At 41.3% G+C, this 14,064-nt stretch overlaps 1 protein-coding gene across 1 annotated transcript in view; it reads right to left on the minus strand.

Moving 5' to 3' along the window:
• Positions 1-14,064, minus strand: part of ATP6V0A1 (ATPase H+ transporting V0 subunit a1) — a 46,145-nt gene that overhangs the window by 12,774 nt on the left and 19,307 nt on the right. Inside the window, exons 12-19 of the mRNA XM_065422770.1 lie at positions 12,792-12,931; positions 11,835-11,992; positions 11,100-11,190; positions 10,055-10,173; positions 9,393-9,609; positions 8,469-8,576; positions 4,608-4,715; positions 602-719 (exon numbers count right to left, since the gene is read on the minus strand). Coding sequence (XP_065278842.1) covers positions 602-719; positions 4,608-4,715; positions 8,469-8,576; positions 9,393-9,609; positions 10,055-10,173; positions 11,100-11,190; positions 11,835-11,992; positions 12,792-12,931 — 1,059 coding nt within the window. The remainder of the gene's footprint in view (positions 1-601; positions 720-4,607; positions 4,716-8,468; positions 8,577-9,392; positions 9,610-10,054; positions 10,174-11,099; positions 11,191-11,834; positions 11,993-12,791; positions 12,932-14,064) is intronic.

Below are 14,064 nucleotides of genomic sequence, written 5' to 3' on the forward strand. Positions count from 1 at the left end.
CTCTTTGTAGTTAAACAAACTGGTTTTATTCTTTAATCAAAATGAATCCAGTGTTGTGTTTAAACAGAATTGTTTGGTAACCCCAATTATAGTAGCAGACTGTTGTACACTGACCCCTTACAAGGGCAATGGACCCCCAATATCTGAGCTGTCCAGAAGGCTGGGCAATGCAGAACACACATTTTTGGGGAAAATCTAGGACTGGGAGTGTGTTGAGATCACTCTACAGGTAGTAACCAAGGCTACTGGAAGCCAGAGAGTAGCTGGTGTTTGCTGACAGGCTGCTGGGGTCAGAGTGGCTGGAGCAGGACTGCAGCTACACAGAGACACTCAGGGTGTGACCTGCATGCTGTTTGGCTGTTTGTAAGCTGCCCACACTGGGAGCTACATCAGCGAGACACTGTGAGGCACCCAAGGTTGCAAGGCAGGTGGTGACAACCCCTCACTGGTCTGGACTGGACCCCAGAATACAGGACACACGCACTAGGGCAGTTTCTCTCTGTGGCACATACACACATGCCTACGCCATCTCTCCAGGACATTTTTGTCCAGGTTGATCTGAGACACTGATCAAACCTCCAGCTTTGGGAAAGATACTTACGTGCATGGGCCAGGCTGAGAGCCCAAAGCCGCAGGTAGGACGCGGTGTTGGAAATGCACCCCAGGCAATACTCAATGGTATGGATGGCCTGATGTACCACCGTATCCCCAAAATCAAACTGCAGAAAGAACAACAAAGCAAAGAGGAAGTGAGACCAGCTGCAAGGCAGTTGTAATGAGCAAGGGTTGGCAGATTAGGGAAGCGGCACCACTGTCTGGGGCTATTACAAGGGCACTATGTTTGGGCTCTTACTGATAATTTCTTCTACTGGCCATTTGGATACAGATCATTTAGGAAGAATATCAAATAGAATTTCACAATTGCAGTGAAAGTTGACACTTTTTGCTAAATCTGAGAAACTAATTAGAAATAATCATTCAACACTGCAATTTGTAGACTAAAAAAAAGTCTACTTTCACATGACAGGCAATGAAAACAGTTATGATCGGACCCAGGATTTTACCAGGAAAAGACTGTTCAGTAAAAAGTGGTTCTGTATGAACACACTGGTAATGAGCGTCTATTTCTACAAAAGAGGAGAGGGATTACAAATACGGTTTTCCTTCTTCACAGGAATGAGATAAAATGTATGGGAAAAAAAAAAATCAGAAAAAGCCTGAGACAATACTGCATCTTTCGCACTGCTGTGGGAACAATGGAAGCAATCTTGTAAAAGCAGGAACTGGCTCTCTGTGAAAGAAGAAATAATGCACAAAAAGTTATCTTGAAAATCTCATCTCTGCTTCACTTTTTCATCTGCAGTCTCTATGCCTTCCAAGCATTTTGGCAATCAATTCAAAACGATTTCAAAACAAACGTAGGAGAGTTTGCCACATTGCAGCTTGGAAAAGAGTCCCACGTTTCTGCATCTTGGCGTTAATCCATGCTCCATGAACTTCTCCGAAGCACGTTATTAAAGGGGATGCAGAATTTTATGACACCGAGTGATCAATGTTCCGAAAGGAGTACAGCATGCTATTTTTATTCTTGTTCCCCCCTTAAATAGCCAAAGCAATAAACATTTCCAACAACTATGTCAAACTAGCTGTCGAGAGCCCAGATCTCACTTCACATGAGCATAAACTGCAAGAATTCCTCAGTAAAACCTGCTCTGGTAAACAGAGTCCTCTGCCTAGCACGCACAGCAAGTCAGTGTCAAATAAACTGAAACCGACAAATATTTAAAGAATAAATACAGCGCATGGCAGAGTTAGTGAATAACTGCCAGGGAGACTCCCACTCTTGTGCTTCAACCCAGAGGCTCTCATGGGATGGCTTTAGCAGAGTTCTTGCAGCCTTATGGGTTATTTTTCACTCTGTTTATTTAAAAAAAGTGTTGATGTGCCTTCACAGCATTCAAATGTGATCAGATATATCTGCATTATGTTATGCCTATTTCACCAGCTCTAGGATTTATCCCTAAGGGCAACAGCTCTCTTAAAAGATCTACGTTCAGCAAAATTTACAGATGCAAAAAAGAGTGTCTCATTGCGAAGTTTCCACAATTCCACGGCTTTTATGCACACTGACAGTTGTTTCAGAATTATGCAATCCAGGTTTACTATTGCACAGCTGTTCCAGTTCTGAGGTGCTACCCTCATATGGTAGTACAATAAAAACAGCAACTTGATAAAGGGGAGATCTGAGAGTATGCCATGGTGGTATGTTTAGAATGTCACCAATCTTTGTTCTAGGAGACTTCGCTCCACTCAACACATTAAAAATTCACCTCAGTCATACACCTAAGATGGATAGGAACAAATTCTGCTTCTAGTTACATGTGTGAACTGCACTGACATTACTGGGGTTACACACAGGGAACTAGAAGCTGAAATCTGACCCTCTAGGGCAAGTCTTGAAACAAGCCAACAAGTGCTAGTGTTGGGGGAGGTTATCCACTTAGGCTTCTCTGCTGTACTGTTTGGATGAAATGAACATCCTTCTTCTTGAGGGTTGAGAAGAACTCGATAGTTATTTCACCATCAGATCAACTTCTGTCATTGTCTCAACATTAGTTACCAGAACCCCAAACACTATAGGGCTAGATAAAAATGTAATGATCTCAATGTCTTGTGGGAACTGGAAAAGGAATTTGTATTTTTCTTGGCTATGTGGAGATGATGGAGCAACACTAGTGCATTCTATCATCATTTGTTGCTATGAAGACCAAGACCCACCTATAACAAAAAAATCTGAGGAAGGTTTTGTTGATGGTGAAGCAACCCATATCTTTATCATTGTATGCACTAGCTTTCTTGGAGAAGAATGTGCAAGGGCCTTTTGCATGGACACCCCACATACCAGTCTATTTCACTTAAAGATAAAACAAGGCCAAACAAAACACTAACAGCACAGACCCACGAACAGAACAACGGCTCTTAAGGTTAACATACTGCCTCCCGAGATACAACCTGTTACTTTGGCACTGCTAGAGTCTGGAGACACACCCACCCAAAGAGAATAACTTATATCATCAACTCTAGGACTAGGGGAGGTAGGAAGAACATGAAGAATAATGGTCTTTTGGTATCAAGAAGAGCAGAGAGGCTGATTAGATTTCACAGTCTGTTCCCAAATGATATTTTATACTTCTCCAACTCAGAGAATCTAACTATTTGTGTTTGAATATGAGCAATTTTCACCAATAAACCCCCTCTTTTAAAGAGAAAAATATTGATTCTCTGGTCATCAGCTAGTCCAATTTTGTATGTTCCAATATTTGGTTGCATTTGTTTAGGGCAACATTCAGTCAATAAAATACCTAGCTCTGGACAATAGCTAGGAAAAAGAAAAAAAATCTACAAGCAGTTTGCAAAAAAACCCAGACATTCCCATAGACTGTTATATCTGTTTTGTCAAAGTGTTAAAGACAGAGAGTCTTGCTTCTTCAGCAACTCTATAATATAAACATTTAGAAGCCCCTTGTCAATCTTTTGATCAACAGCTGTGCAGGTCAACTGAGAAGGATTTGCAATCTAAAAATCAAGGGAGATAAGAAAGCAAACACAATTTAAAGAGATGCAGCAATTCAGACAAGGTATTTTAAAAATGGAGATGATATTGTATGGAGTATTAGAAATGGCCCATACATGTAAATAGCTAGGTCTTATGGAAAAACAAGTCACATGGCATGAAAAAACATCATGTGTTAATTCAGCAGATGATTTACATCAATGGGAAATGGCGCAGATACATATGAATGCAAAGCTGGCTGTCATCTTACCACCTCATCCTCCGCAGGCTTGTAAACATAAATTTACATTTAGTGCAGAGTCTCACAATCAGAACATTAATCATGAACACAAGGTTAATAAATCCCTTATTAACATGACCTATTTAAGTGGTAGCACTTAGTTAGCACACTCTGTGCCGGCTGTGCAACGCCTAGGAACAGCAGCCCACTACCCTGTCCAAATAGGCAGCAGAATGTCCCCAAGATGATAAATATCACTTTCCCTTTTTCTCCCCAGGTGTGGTAGAAAAGGCAGGGCAGTTAGGAAAACATGTCAAAAGTGGAGTACTCAAGAAATACAGCACTTGGATTTATTTTAAACATGGCTTATAATGCCAGACAGATAAATCAATAGGGTAACTCAAATAATAAACACACAATTACCATTTCAACTGGAGAGTAAACTGGGTAAAATGTGTCTGTGGCAACTGCCTAGATTTTACCATTTAGCTAACGGGGGGGGGGGGGGGGGAAAGAGAGAAGCTTGCCTATCAGATACCCATTCTTTGTAATAAGAATTCAGATAGAAAGGGCCACATATGTTCTTTGACCTGTGCAGAGAACTTTCACTGATGTTAATAGTCATGAGGATGAGTGGAAGGTAGCATGAGGAAGCAGGAAATTAGAATGGATATTAATTTCTACTGTTCCAGTTCCACTGGCAATGTTGGTACCGAGTTAGGATCTTAGAAACTAGTAAATATATTAAGCAGGAAATAACCCCTTTCATTGCCAGCTTTATAGTTCCGAAGTAAAGGATGATCAGGCGCTTACCTCATCCCCATCTTCAGAATGGGTAGAAAGCTGGTCATGCTGGATGATCTCTGCATCCTCTTCAGTTGGTCCATTGCCCACCCGGATCCCACCGAAGTTGTGAGTTCCCTAAAATGTGAACAAAGAGAAAGAGCAGAGTGTTGCTGTGGTTTAGTGAGACACTTGCGGGGGGGAAAATCAGAGAATGCATTTTGTACACCTCCAGAAAGCAGCAGCAGCTCAAAGAAAACCACATATTAAATGTTAAGAGTCAAGGCACAAACATGTTTCACAAATGGAGTATATTGCTCTTCCTGATTGTGTGGGAAACACGTGCTCATAACTGCTGATTCTGAAAAACAATTAAACCAATTCTGAATTAATTTTTGATGTTATAAAGCTTTACACCAAATAATTTCACCTTTGACCAAGAGCCACATTCTCTCAAAGTGACACACAGGCTGAAATTGACGGGCTTTGTGCAACAGTTTGTTAAAAATTTCCAAGAGCTTTCGGAACTCCTGGAATCTTTGACAGAAAGACAAATACTGCTGTGTATTAAATAAATCACTTACTGGCAAATAGCGAAGCAGCATTATCCCACATGCTAACAACAAATCTATATGCTTTCTCCGCACCAATTTGTACCAGGCATGCCCACACCACACATTGCCACGGATGGGGTTGGGATAGGAATCAGTCCTTCTCTTACATGGAAGTTCTGAACTGTGCAAATGATTCCTTTTATAAGCATTTGTTTAGACATTCAGTACTTAAAACACAACCGTCCTTTGGTTCCTCCTCAAACATCAAAGGTCATACTTAAAAAACAGACTCTGTTCTAACTTCACTTGGTCTTAACTGATCAAATTAGTTAAGTTAGGGCTGCTTCATTTTGCAAGTTAAAGTGTAATCATTGTTCAGTTACATGAAACCTGCTACAGGCTTCATACTCCAAGTAAACAACTAACACCATCAATAATGACACACAGCTCATTCACTGTTTGACAGGTTCTCTTACAATAGCGTTTTCAGGCATTGTAAGTGGAATTTAGAAAGATAATGAAAATCTAATTTGCACTTAACCTTATTTTCAGGATTCTAAACTGCCAGCAACCAACCTTTGCCCACTGTAGGTAGATTTTTATTATTTTCATTCAAGAACACCCAATAACATGGAGTAAAATACTTATTGGCAATCTGAGACTCTACTTTATATGTTCAGAACTTTAAAACTTGACAGACCTAAAGGGTGCAAATATAAAATGCAGTGAATATATGATGTGACCTACAACACTAGCATCTGCCCTTCGAGAGTGGTACATTTAGCAGTTATAGGTGTGCATATAGTAAAGGTGATTTTGGAAAATTCCCATAGAACAGGAAAAGTCAATTGGATACGACTTATTTAGGTGCCTCTCTCTATAATAACTAGGGTCAGAAGCATTTCAGTGTTGACACAAACAAATATTTTGGGGGTATGGAATGTAAACAATGTGGCTTTTAAATTCAAAACATTATAATTTAAGGATGACTATGAAAAACAAAGAAGATCAAACTTAGTGTCCTCCATCTCTGCTTTCATAGTTCATCAGGATTCTGGTAATACAGAGCAATAGTCTAACATGCTTGCTTTTCTCACATTAATGCATTGATTATTAGTATAATGCATTTATAAACAGACTGGTTTTCAAAGCCTTGTTTTTGTCTTGATACAATTTATTGTCAGGCCAGGCATCAAACTTGGAACAGATTTATTTAATTCTTGTCAGATTACCTCCAAATACACTCCAGACATCTTACTTTAATAAAAACAGAAAAAAGTGACACACATTAAGATAGTAAGAAGTATACTTCTAGGTAAGAGCGAAAAGGCTTGTGTTTGGATTCTGTTTTTGAAACTGGTATCAAAGTGGACCAAAACTGAGTGTTAGGTGGTGTTCTGCTAGTCACATTTCTAGGCACTGGAGATTTGTGGTCATGAGTTATTTCATCAAACACATGATTAGCATACAGCTTTTTCTCATGCACGTGGCTAATGTATATTCTCTTTGGACTGGTGTCAATAGAGCCATGACATTTTCCATCACATGGGGATCTGGCCCTCCACTGTGCATTTGACAGGATTGTGTTAGAAGAGGTGTGGAAATAGCCTCATTCACAGCTGGCCTTTTTACACACTTAATACATTTGATGGATATCACACACACACAAAAATGCAATTTGCCAGATGTTTCTTAACACTCCTGAAAGATTTTTGCAAGGCTATTATTAAAGATTTGTTACGGAAATGTTTAATATCTAAATATTAAACCTGATTTTCAGTTGATCACATAGTACAAGACTGAATGCAAAATCCAATTCAGATCATTTATTTGCATGATTTGGTCTCTTTGGAGAAAGAGGCCACATTTCATGTGTGTGCCAACAACTTGAAATATGTCCTTCTGGTGAAGCAAGCCATGAAGGCTGCTGCACTCACTAGCTGGCAGTGGACTCTGGCCATGGATGGTAGTTAATAGCTTTACACATAGCTCTGTTTGGTACACAGCCATTTCACGGGAACGTCGGGTTCTGCAAGTCCCCATAAAGAAGCAGACACAAAAATCCATTAACTGTTGATGCGAAGCCACAGGGTTAGTGCTGCGGAGAGGACCACACATACGTATGACTTTTTGGAGTATGGAATGTAAACAGAAAGGTTTCAAACAGAAGAGGTCAAATCTAGTTTATAAAAACAAATATGCAAGAACGTAAAACAAGGGGATTTCATCTTGGAGGTCTGAAGACAAGGCATTCCTGTGAGCTAGGATCTCCCCAGCACTTTCCAGAGAAGGGTCTTTGCATTACAGGGTCACTTAGTTATTCTCTTTCATTGGTGTGTATGGCTATTTAGGAATGCATCACAATTCTATTGAGGGTACTGGAATTTATCTTGCTGAGACAGGGACTGCTTCACCACAGGGGGATCTCGTTAACCACTTCGGAAGTGCAGATCGGTATAAAATATTCCAGAGGTTATGGAGTGTAATTCCAACTCCCCATCTTTAAATCTGTCACGTGATTTTAAAGCCACTCACTGTTGCAGCCGCTGCTGCCTCTACTGCCTGCGCGTTCTGGACTGTGCTGACTTGGCCCTCCATGGGTTGCCCTTCCTGATAGTGAATGGAAGAAAGAAGGGGAAAGAGGAAGAAAAACAAAAGAGAAAGGGAGACGAATGGAGGGGACATGGGAGGATGAAAGATGGTCAGAGAAGGGAGAGGGAGTGTCTTTAACTGAACTGTACTTTGACAGACTGTAACATCCTAACAGTTGTCTGCCATACATGCAAGGAGAATTTTCAAGTAGCCTCAGTGCATGTATGCCAGGTTCCTACATTTTATCGATATATTTAAGTACAGTTGCATAGCCACAAAAGACAAAGATATCCTAAGAGATAAGCTCCCACATTCACAAGCAAAGATTAGTCTCCTTTTTAGATCCAAACTCCTTTAATCAGATTGATGACATTACTGTCGACCAATTCACTATTAATTACATCTCTGCTTCTGCACTTTGGCCACCAAAGAAAGGCACAGAAACAAGTTCAATAATGGATGGCTTCTGTACTCCTATATGGGCTGACAGTACCCAAGCGGGATGTATTTATTTTACAATAGTATCTACACACAGGTTTTCTAATGCAGAATCAGAGCTAGATCCAGATCTTAGAGGCAAGCAGGCATCACCTCGTGTCCGGTAAAACCCACTTGTCTGACACACGCAAAGGGGTTTCAGAGGTCATGCCCCAATGTGAACCTATGTATCCAAGATCAAGATAGAGCCTACAGCTTTTGAACTACTAATAGTTGTAATCAGAAATACCAAAAAACAGTCACCCACCAAATGCTTTCTCCTTAAATATTGATGGCGAAGGACCAAGGGTTTAACTACCAGCATCCATGGCACACACAGCAGCGCAACAACCACCAGGAAGCACTGAAGCCCTATCTGTGGAAAAAACAGAGACACGGTACAAGGTGATGCAGTGAATGTTCCATTCCTGCTAAGGTACTTTACAGAACAGGTCTCATGCACATTGCAACTTTCAACTGTGAATAACTCCCATAAACAAGTGTTTCCCTGGTACACAGATCCTTCAGATCCTGTGATAACTATCGCTTCCCAAACCAGCAGACTGAACTGTTCTTATTGTTTGTCTGAAGCTGCATCACCTCAGGCTGTGTTCGCAGCAGACTGTACCCCCTAAGCAAGGGAGGCGTGGTCATCACTCGGGTTAGAGACCTCTACGTGGATTTGCAGGCAGAGGCCGTTTGGCAGGTGGCACTCTCTTGAGTCTGTCCTGGACTAGTGTCTTAGCACAGAGTTAGATGGCACTATGCTACTGAAGTGGACATAAAAAAAGTAAGTCCTAACCACTTCTGGTTCCTAAAGAACCCATGGTACTTTGTGACAAATAGGATAGGGTATTTGGTGTCTTGATCATGCTCAAGATCTGATAGTTACTTTCAGAAAGACCTGGATTCTTCCTGGAGAAGTTACTCTTTGCTTCCCTTCTTGAGGACGTTGTGTAATGTTTTGGTTCAAAACTGTTTGTTTTCACTCCCAGGGTAGGAACACAATTGCCACAAAAAGAGCCTCTCTAACACCTCAGGATGCTTCAGGATAAAGTGTGCTACCCTAAATCACTAGGTTCTTGTTTCATGTTTTATTTCCTCTGCAGTAGTTAAGCTCTTTGGAGTGAAAGCCTCTCTCATATATTACAAACCATCATTCACCCTGTATCATTGTAGTGAGACCACATACCTGTCCTTTATAAAGCATCTTGATACTGGGATCGGCATAGGAGAAAAGAAACATGTTGATAAAATGGATTAGAAGGCTTGGTGCATCCTTTGAAGTGTGAGCATCATAGGCCGACCACTTGTAGAAAATTAGGATAACAAGGTAGCCAAACAATGACGACATGAAAATCATTTCAGGAATAAACCCAAGATAGATGTTCAGTGGTTTCTTGAAATAGCTACAGAGAAAGAAGAATTAGAGAGTTTGACATATGTTAGAGCATTACCACATTTGACTGGAGTTAGATAAACTTAATGCAGACTAAGACAGTGAAATTAACTTTTAATGGATAATACAAGAGGAAGAGTCTTAAAAAAAATGAATCTTGAGTTTCTGCATTTCTAACCATCTTCAGAGCTAAATTTTTGATAAGAAATATTTGATATGCAAATATAGTCTCACAGGATGAGACATATCCATAATGAAATGTTTCCTGACTAATGAAATAACTCATGTTGAATTCTCTCCATCTTAAAACCTGCTGCAAGATCCACGGTCTTAGAGGCGTAAGGAGTTAGATGAGAAAACCTAAGAATCTAATCTCATCCTGATAAATCTAAGACAGACATTCTGCACTAGTATAAGTGTATTGTCCTAGTAAAAACAGAACACAGAGCACTCACATGTGGTTGAGAAGGCTCAGTGTGACACCAAAAAGCATGTGGATGATGCCAAGAATCACAGACATCTTCATCTTAAAGGAGTTGAGGAAGTTCAGCTTGTTGCTGGCAATATTCCAAATCTGTCACAAACAACATGGATTCAATCCGAATTAATGAGCGAAAGGAAGACAGATGAACCAAAGAAGCATTTATTTATGTTAAACTGCACAGCACAAGATAGCTAACCAGGAACAGAAAATAGGCACAGACAAACACTATAAATTTTACAAACACATTTTAAAATAAAACATTCAATCATCTGTTGTTTCTTCACTTACCAGCCAACCTCAAATTCAGGGACTGTGGTTTCGCTTGTAACAGCTGATCTTATCAGCACCTAAGCAGAGCAAGGTCTGAGCCTTGCTCACTTTCAAGGTGGCCAGCTGTGGCAGGAGAAAAACTGAGAACTCCAATCTGTGATGTTGCCTGAGAAAGAATCTTGCAGTTCCCTTTTTGAATACAGTTCTGGCCTCTAACACCAGCATACCCCTCTAACGTCAAATGCAGGATCAGTTCAAATGCAAATAAATTCTTAAGGGCAGTTTTCTGAATCCAGGTAGCTTATAAAGAGATAAGTCAAATGGTGTTACCCGGAAATACACATTTCCAAGGCACGTGGGTGGCTTTTAGCAGAAGAAGAGACAACAAGTTTACTAGGAAATGCATGACAGGCTCTCAAGCCTAATGCCAAACCTAACTCCAGTGCTGTGGGATACTGCAGCACTAAATAGCTAGGTAAAGGGGGTCAACGAAAGAGACCTTCAGAACTCCTACTGGTCATCATTTCAGTACCCAGAAACCATCACACTAATAGGTGACATATTAGAGATAAGTAATGGAACCCACTTCTCCGTGCATCCCAGTGTTTTCCGCAACAGTTACTGCCCCGAGTTTGCTAAGAGAACACATACACCTTTAGCTTTTTTAAACCATGCTCCAGAAAGTTACAGTTACATAAGCCAGAAAAGTGTCTAAGGCCAAGTGTATCAGAAGGAAGAACTCTTACCGGGTCGATGCCAAACGGATACGGTCCACCAAAGACCCCTGCCACGGCAGGATTCAGCTGCAGGACAGCGGTGTTCTGAAGCAACTCTTCTCTGTTTGGGTTCAAATAGATATAAAGCTTTACAAACTGTAAAAATTGTACTCAACAAAAAATATGAGAACACAGAACACCAGCTTCCTCCTGATCCGTGAAGGGGAAGTGCATCTCAGTACAATGAATGGGAGCATTAGTTATCCTTGTGCCACTTGGGAACCTGCCTAACGAACCAACGTTTCAGCCTCCACATGCAGTTCAACGCCCATGTGAGACTTAGGGCAGGACCTTCCTGCCTGAATCTGAATAACCAGGCTCTTTGGCAAGACAGCTAAATAACTATTTTGGGTGGAAGGGGATCACCACTGAAATGCACACATAGGAGGAAGAGAGGAAAACTACAGGCAATTTGCTTCTTTCCATGCATTTTAATAGTGCGTCTAAGGCTCTGTTGGGGGAGCTAGACCAGGAAGAGCCAACTGACACCCAGTTTATCCAAAGGCCATTTTCACTTAAACATCTGCAGCTCTTTGTATTTCTTTTACACAGCATGTGGCTTCGCTCCCCCAAGAAACGTTTCCTAAAGAAAGAACACTGCTGAGGTTCCTGCCATGCATACATTCCTATGCAATTACAAACCCTGAAAAACGGATTCAGGAACTCATCCCTATGGTTTTACTTCTCAAGCACCTAATTACTTACGTCCAGTTGCCTTTCGAGAACATCGGCCGGACGCTCCACGATGAGCCAAACATATTAAGTGCTTTGGAGAAGCAGTCATTGTAGATAAGGCCGGTGTACATGGAGAACACTCCCATTAGCAGAATGATGTACCGACCAGTAAAAATGGTGTTGAACATCTATTTAATAAAAGAGTCAGTGAGGACAAGCACACACAAAAACAGAGGCTGAAACCACCCAATTCCAGGGCCCAGGCTGCCAGTCCTGGACTAAAGCCACTGAGCCTTTGCCATTCTATGGCAAGAAACAAGGATGCAGGGATTACAACCACAAGGACAACGCAAACTGAGCCCGGAGGACAGATGGCCAGCCTACCAGAGTGGATTAGGTGGGGCAGTCTCACCTTCCAGCTCAGGGGACGTACACAAAATATCACATTTGATGAAATTTCTTAAAATTTCAGTGTGAACAGGTGCCGGGGAGATAGTCAGAGCCTGGGCAGGTGCTGAAATAGCTTCCCCCATGTGTTTCAGTCCTCACAGATCTGTTCATCAATCCAAGACCTAAGCGAGCACGACCAATTTAACCAAGTTATGGGAATGTTTAGGACAGTGGGCCGTGAGTGAGAACACATTTGATTGCAGCTTAGTCTCTGGTTTACAACCACCTATCATGGGAACTGGCACCGCCAGTGGTGAAAACCTCACAGATTAACCATCAAACCATGGTCTGTCTGAATCATGGTTTCAGACACTTACATGCAAACCAAAGGAATCCCCACAATTCTGAGAAAGGACATTATTCATCATCTTGTGGTCTATAGACTTTTGTTTGCTATTAGTTTGTTCATGTTCTTGACAAACTGGACGTGAAAAAAAATAGTTGTACGATTGGCAGTTGCGGAAGGCGCGGGGGGGAAGAGGATCAATTTAGGTCTCTTTGCTTTAATACAAAACTGAGCTTGACCTAGCTCTTTACCTCATTGTCATTCTTCTGTGACAGAATGCGACTTTCCCTAACCACCATCCACACGGCAATTAACGTCATCAGGATTCCGTGGCCAAAGTCTCCAAACATCACAGCAAACAGGAATGGGAAAGTGATAATTGTGTACGGAGCTAGAAGGGAGGGGAAAACAGACCAGACATCTCTCTGTTTGGCTCTCTGGTTCCACTTATTCCATTAGCAATACAATTCATATATTCATTCCCATCTTCCAAACAGGATCAACCTCCACTGGAGATACTGGAAGAAACTACATCATCATCACGGGACTTATAAAAGCAGCTCTGTTCATGTGTGGAAATAAGCTTCCGGCAACAATTAACTAAATTGAAAAGGAAAGACATTTATATCCTCTCTGATGCTGGCAATTGCTAGCCAATCTCCCATCCTCCTCAAGTCTCCAATCTGTGCCCATGCTGACTGCTTCTTCTTTCCCAACACATCCATGATATTTCACCTTAATCATCTTCCCTGTGGAATCCGTGGATACCCCACCATCAAGACACTGAGAAGTAGTAAGACTGAAGACAGGCTCTAGAAAACCCATCTGGAACAACTGTGCACTGATCACTAGTCTGGGCTGCGCAAGAGAGAGACTGGACTATGTGTGACCTCAATCATCTCTGCCTCTCTCAATGGTAAGAAATGCTTTTCTCTAGTCTCTGGTCCAATTGGTTCCCAGATGACCTGACTGCAACGTCTCATTTTTACTTCTTTAAACCTGGCACATTAACAAGTATCCTCAGTTGCTAGAAACAACTACTTGTGCTACTTCTAGGAGATCATGGAAACAGATTGAAATTGCCACCTTCACACAAACCTGCAGCAGCTTGATGGAATGCAGTTGGTCAAGTACCCGGAAGCTACAAGGTACTTAACCTTTTAATCTAAACATAAATATGACTACAAGGGGACAGGAGAAATTAAGTCATTCACACCTTTAATTTATAGAATACGACAGATTGCTCTTTTGGAGTACCTCTAACTACCAGGAGTGCAAATTTAGAGTTATTAAAACTTGATTTTTTTTAAATGCTCCAACGAGCCCTATCAGCCAGTCAAAAAGGTCAAGCACCTCTTTATACTCTATCATGTCTCTGACGGTTAGATGCAGGTTTGATGGTAAAAGCAGGTTAGACAAACACCTGTCAGGGATAGTCTAGATAATGCTTAGTCCTGCCATGAGTGCAGGGGACTGGACTAGATGACCTCTCGAGGTCCCTTCCAGTCCTATGATTCTATGACC

This window comes from Emys orbicularis, chromosome 25 (genome assembly GCF_028017835.1).
Source record: "Emys orbicularis isolate rEmyOrb1 chromosome 25, rEmyOrb1.hap1, whole genome shotgun sequence".
NCBI classification, from domain to species: Eukaryota; Metazoa; Chordata; order Testudines; family Emydidae; genus Emys; species Emys orbicularis.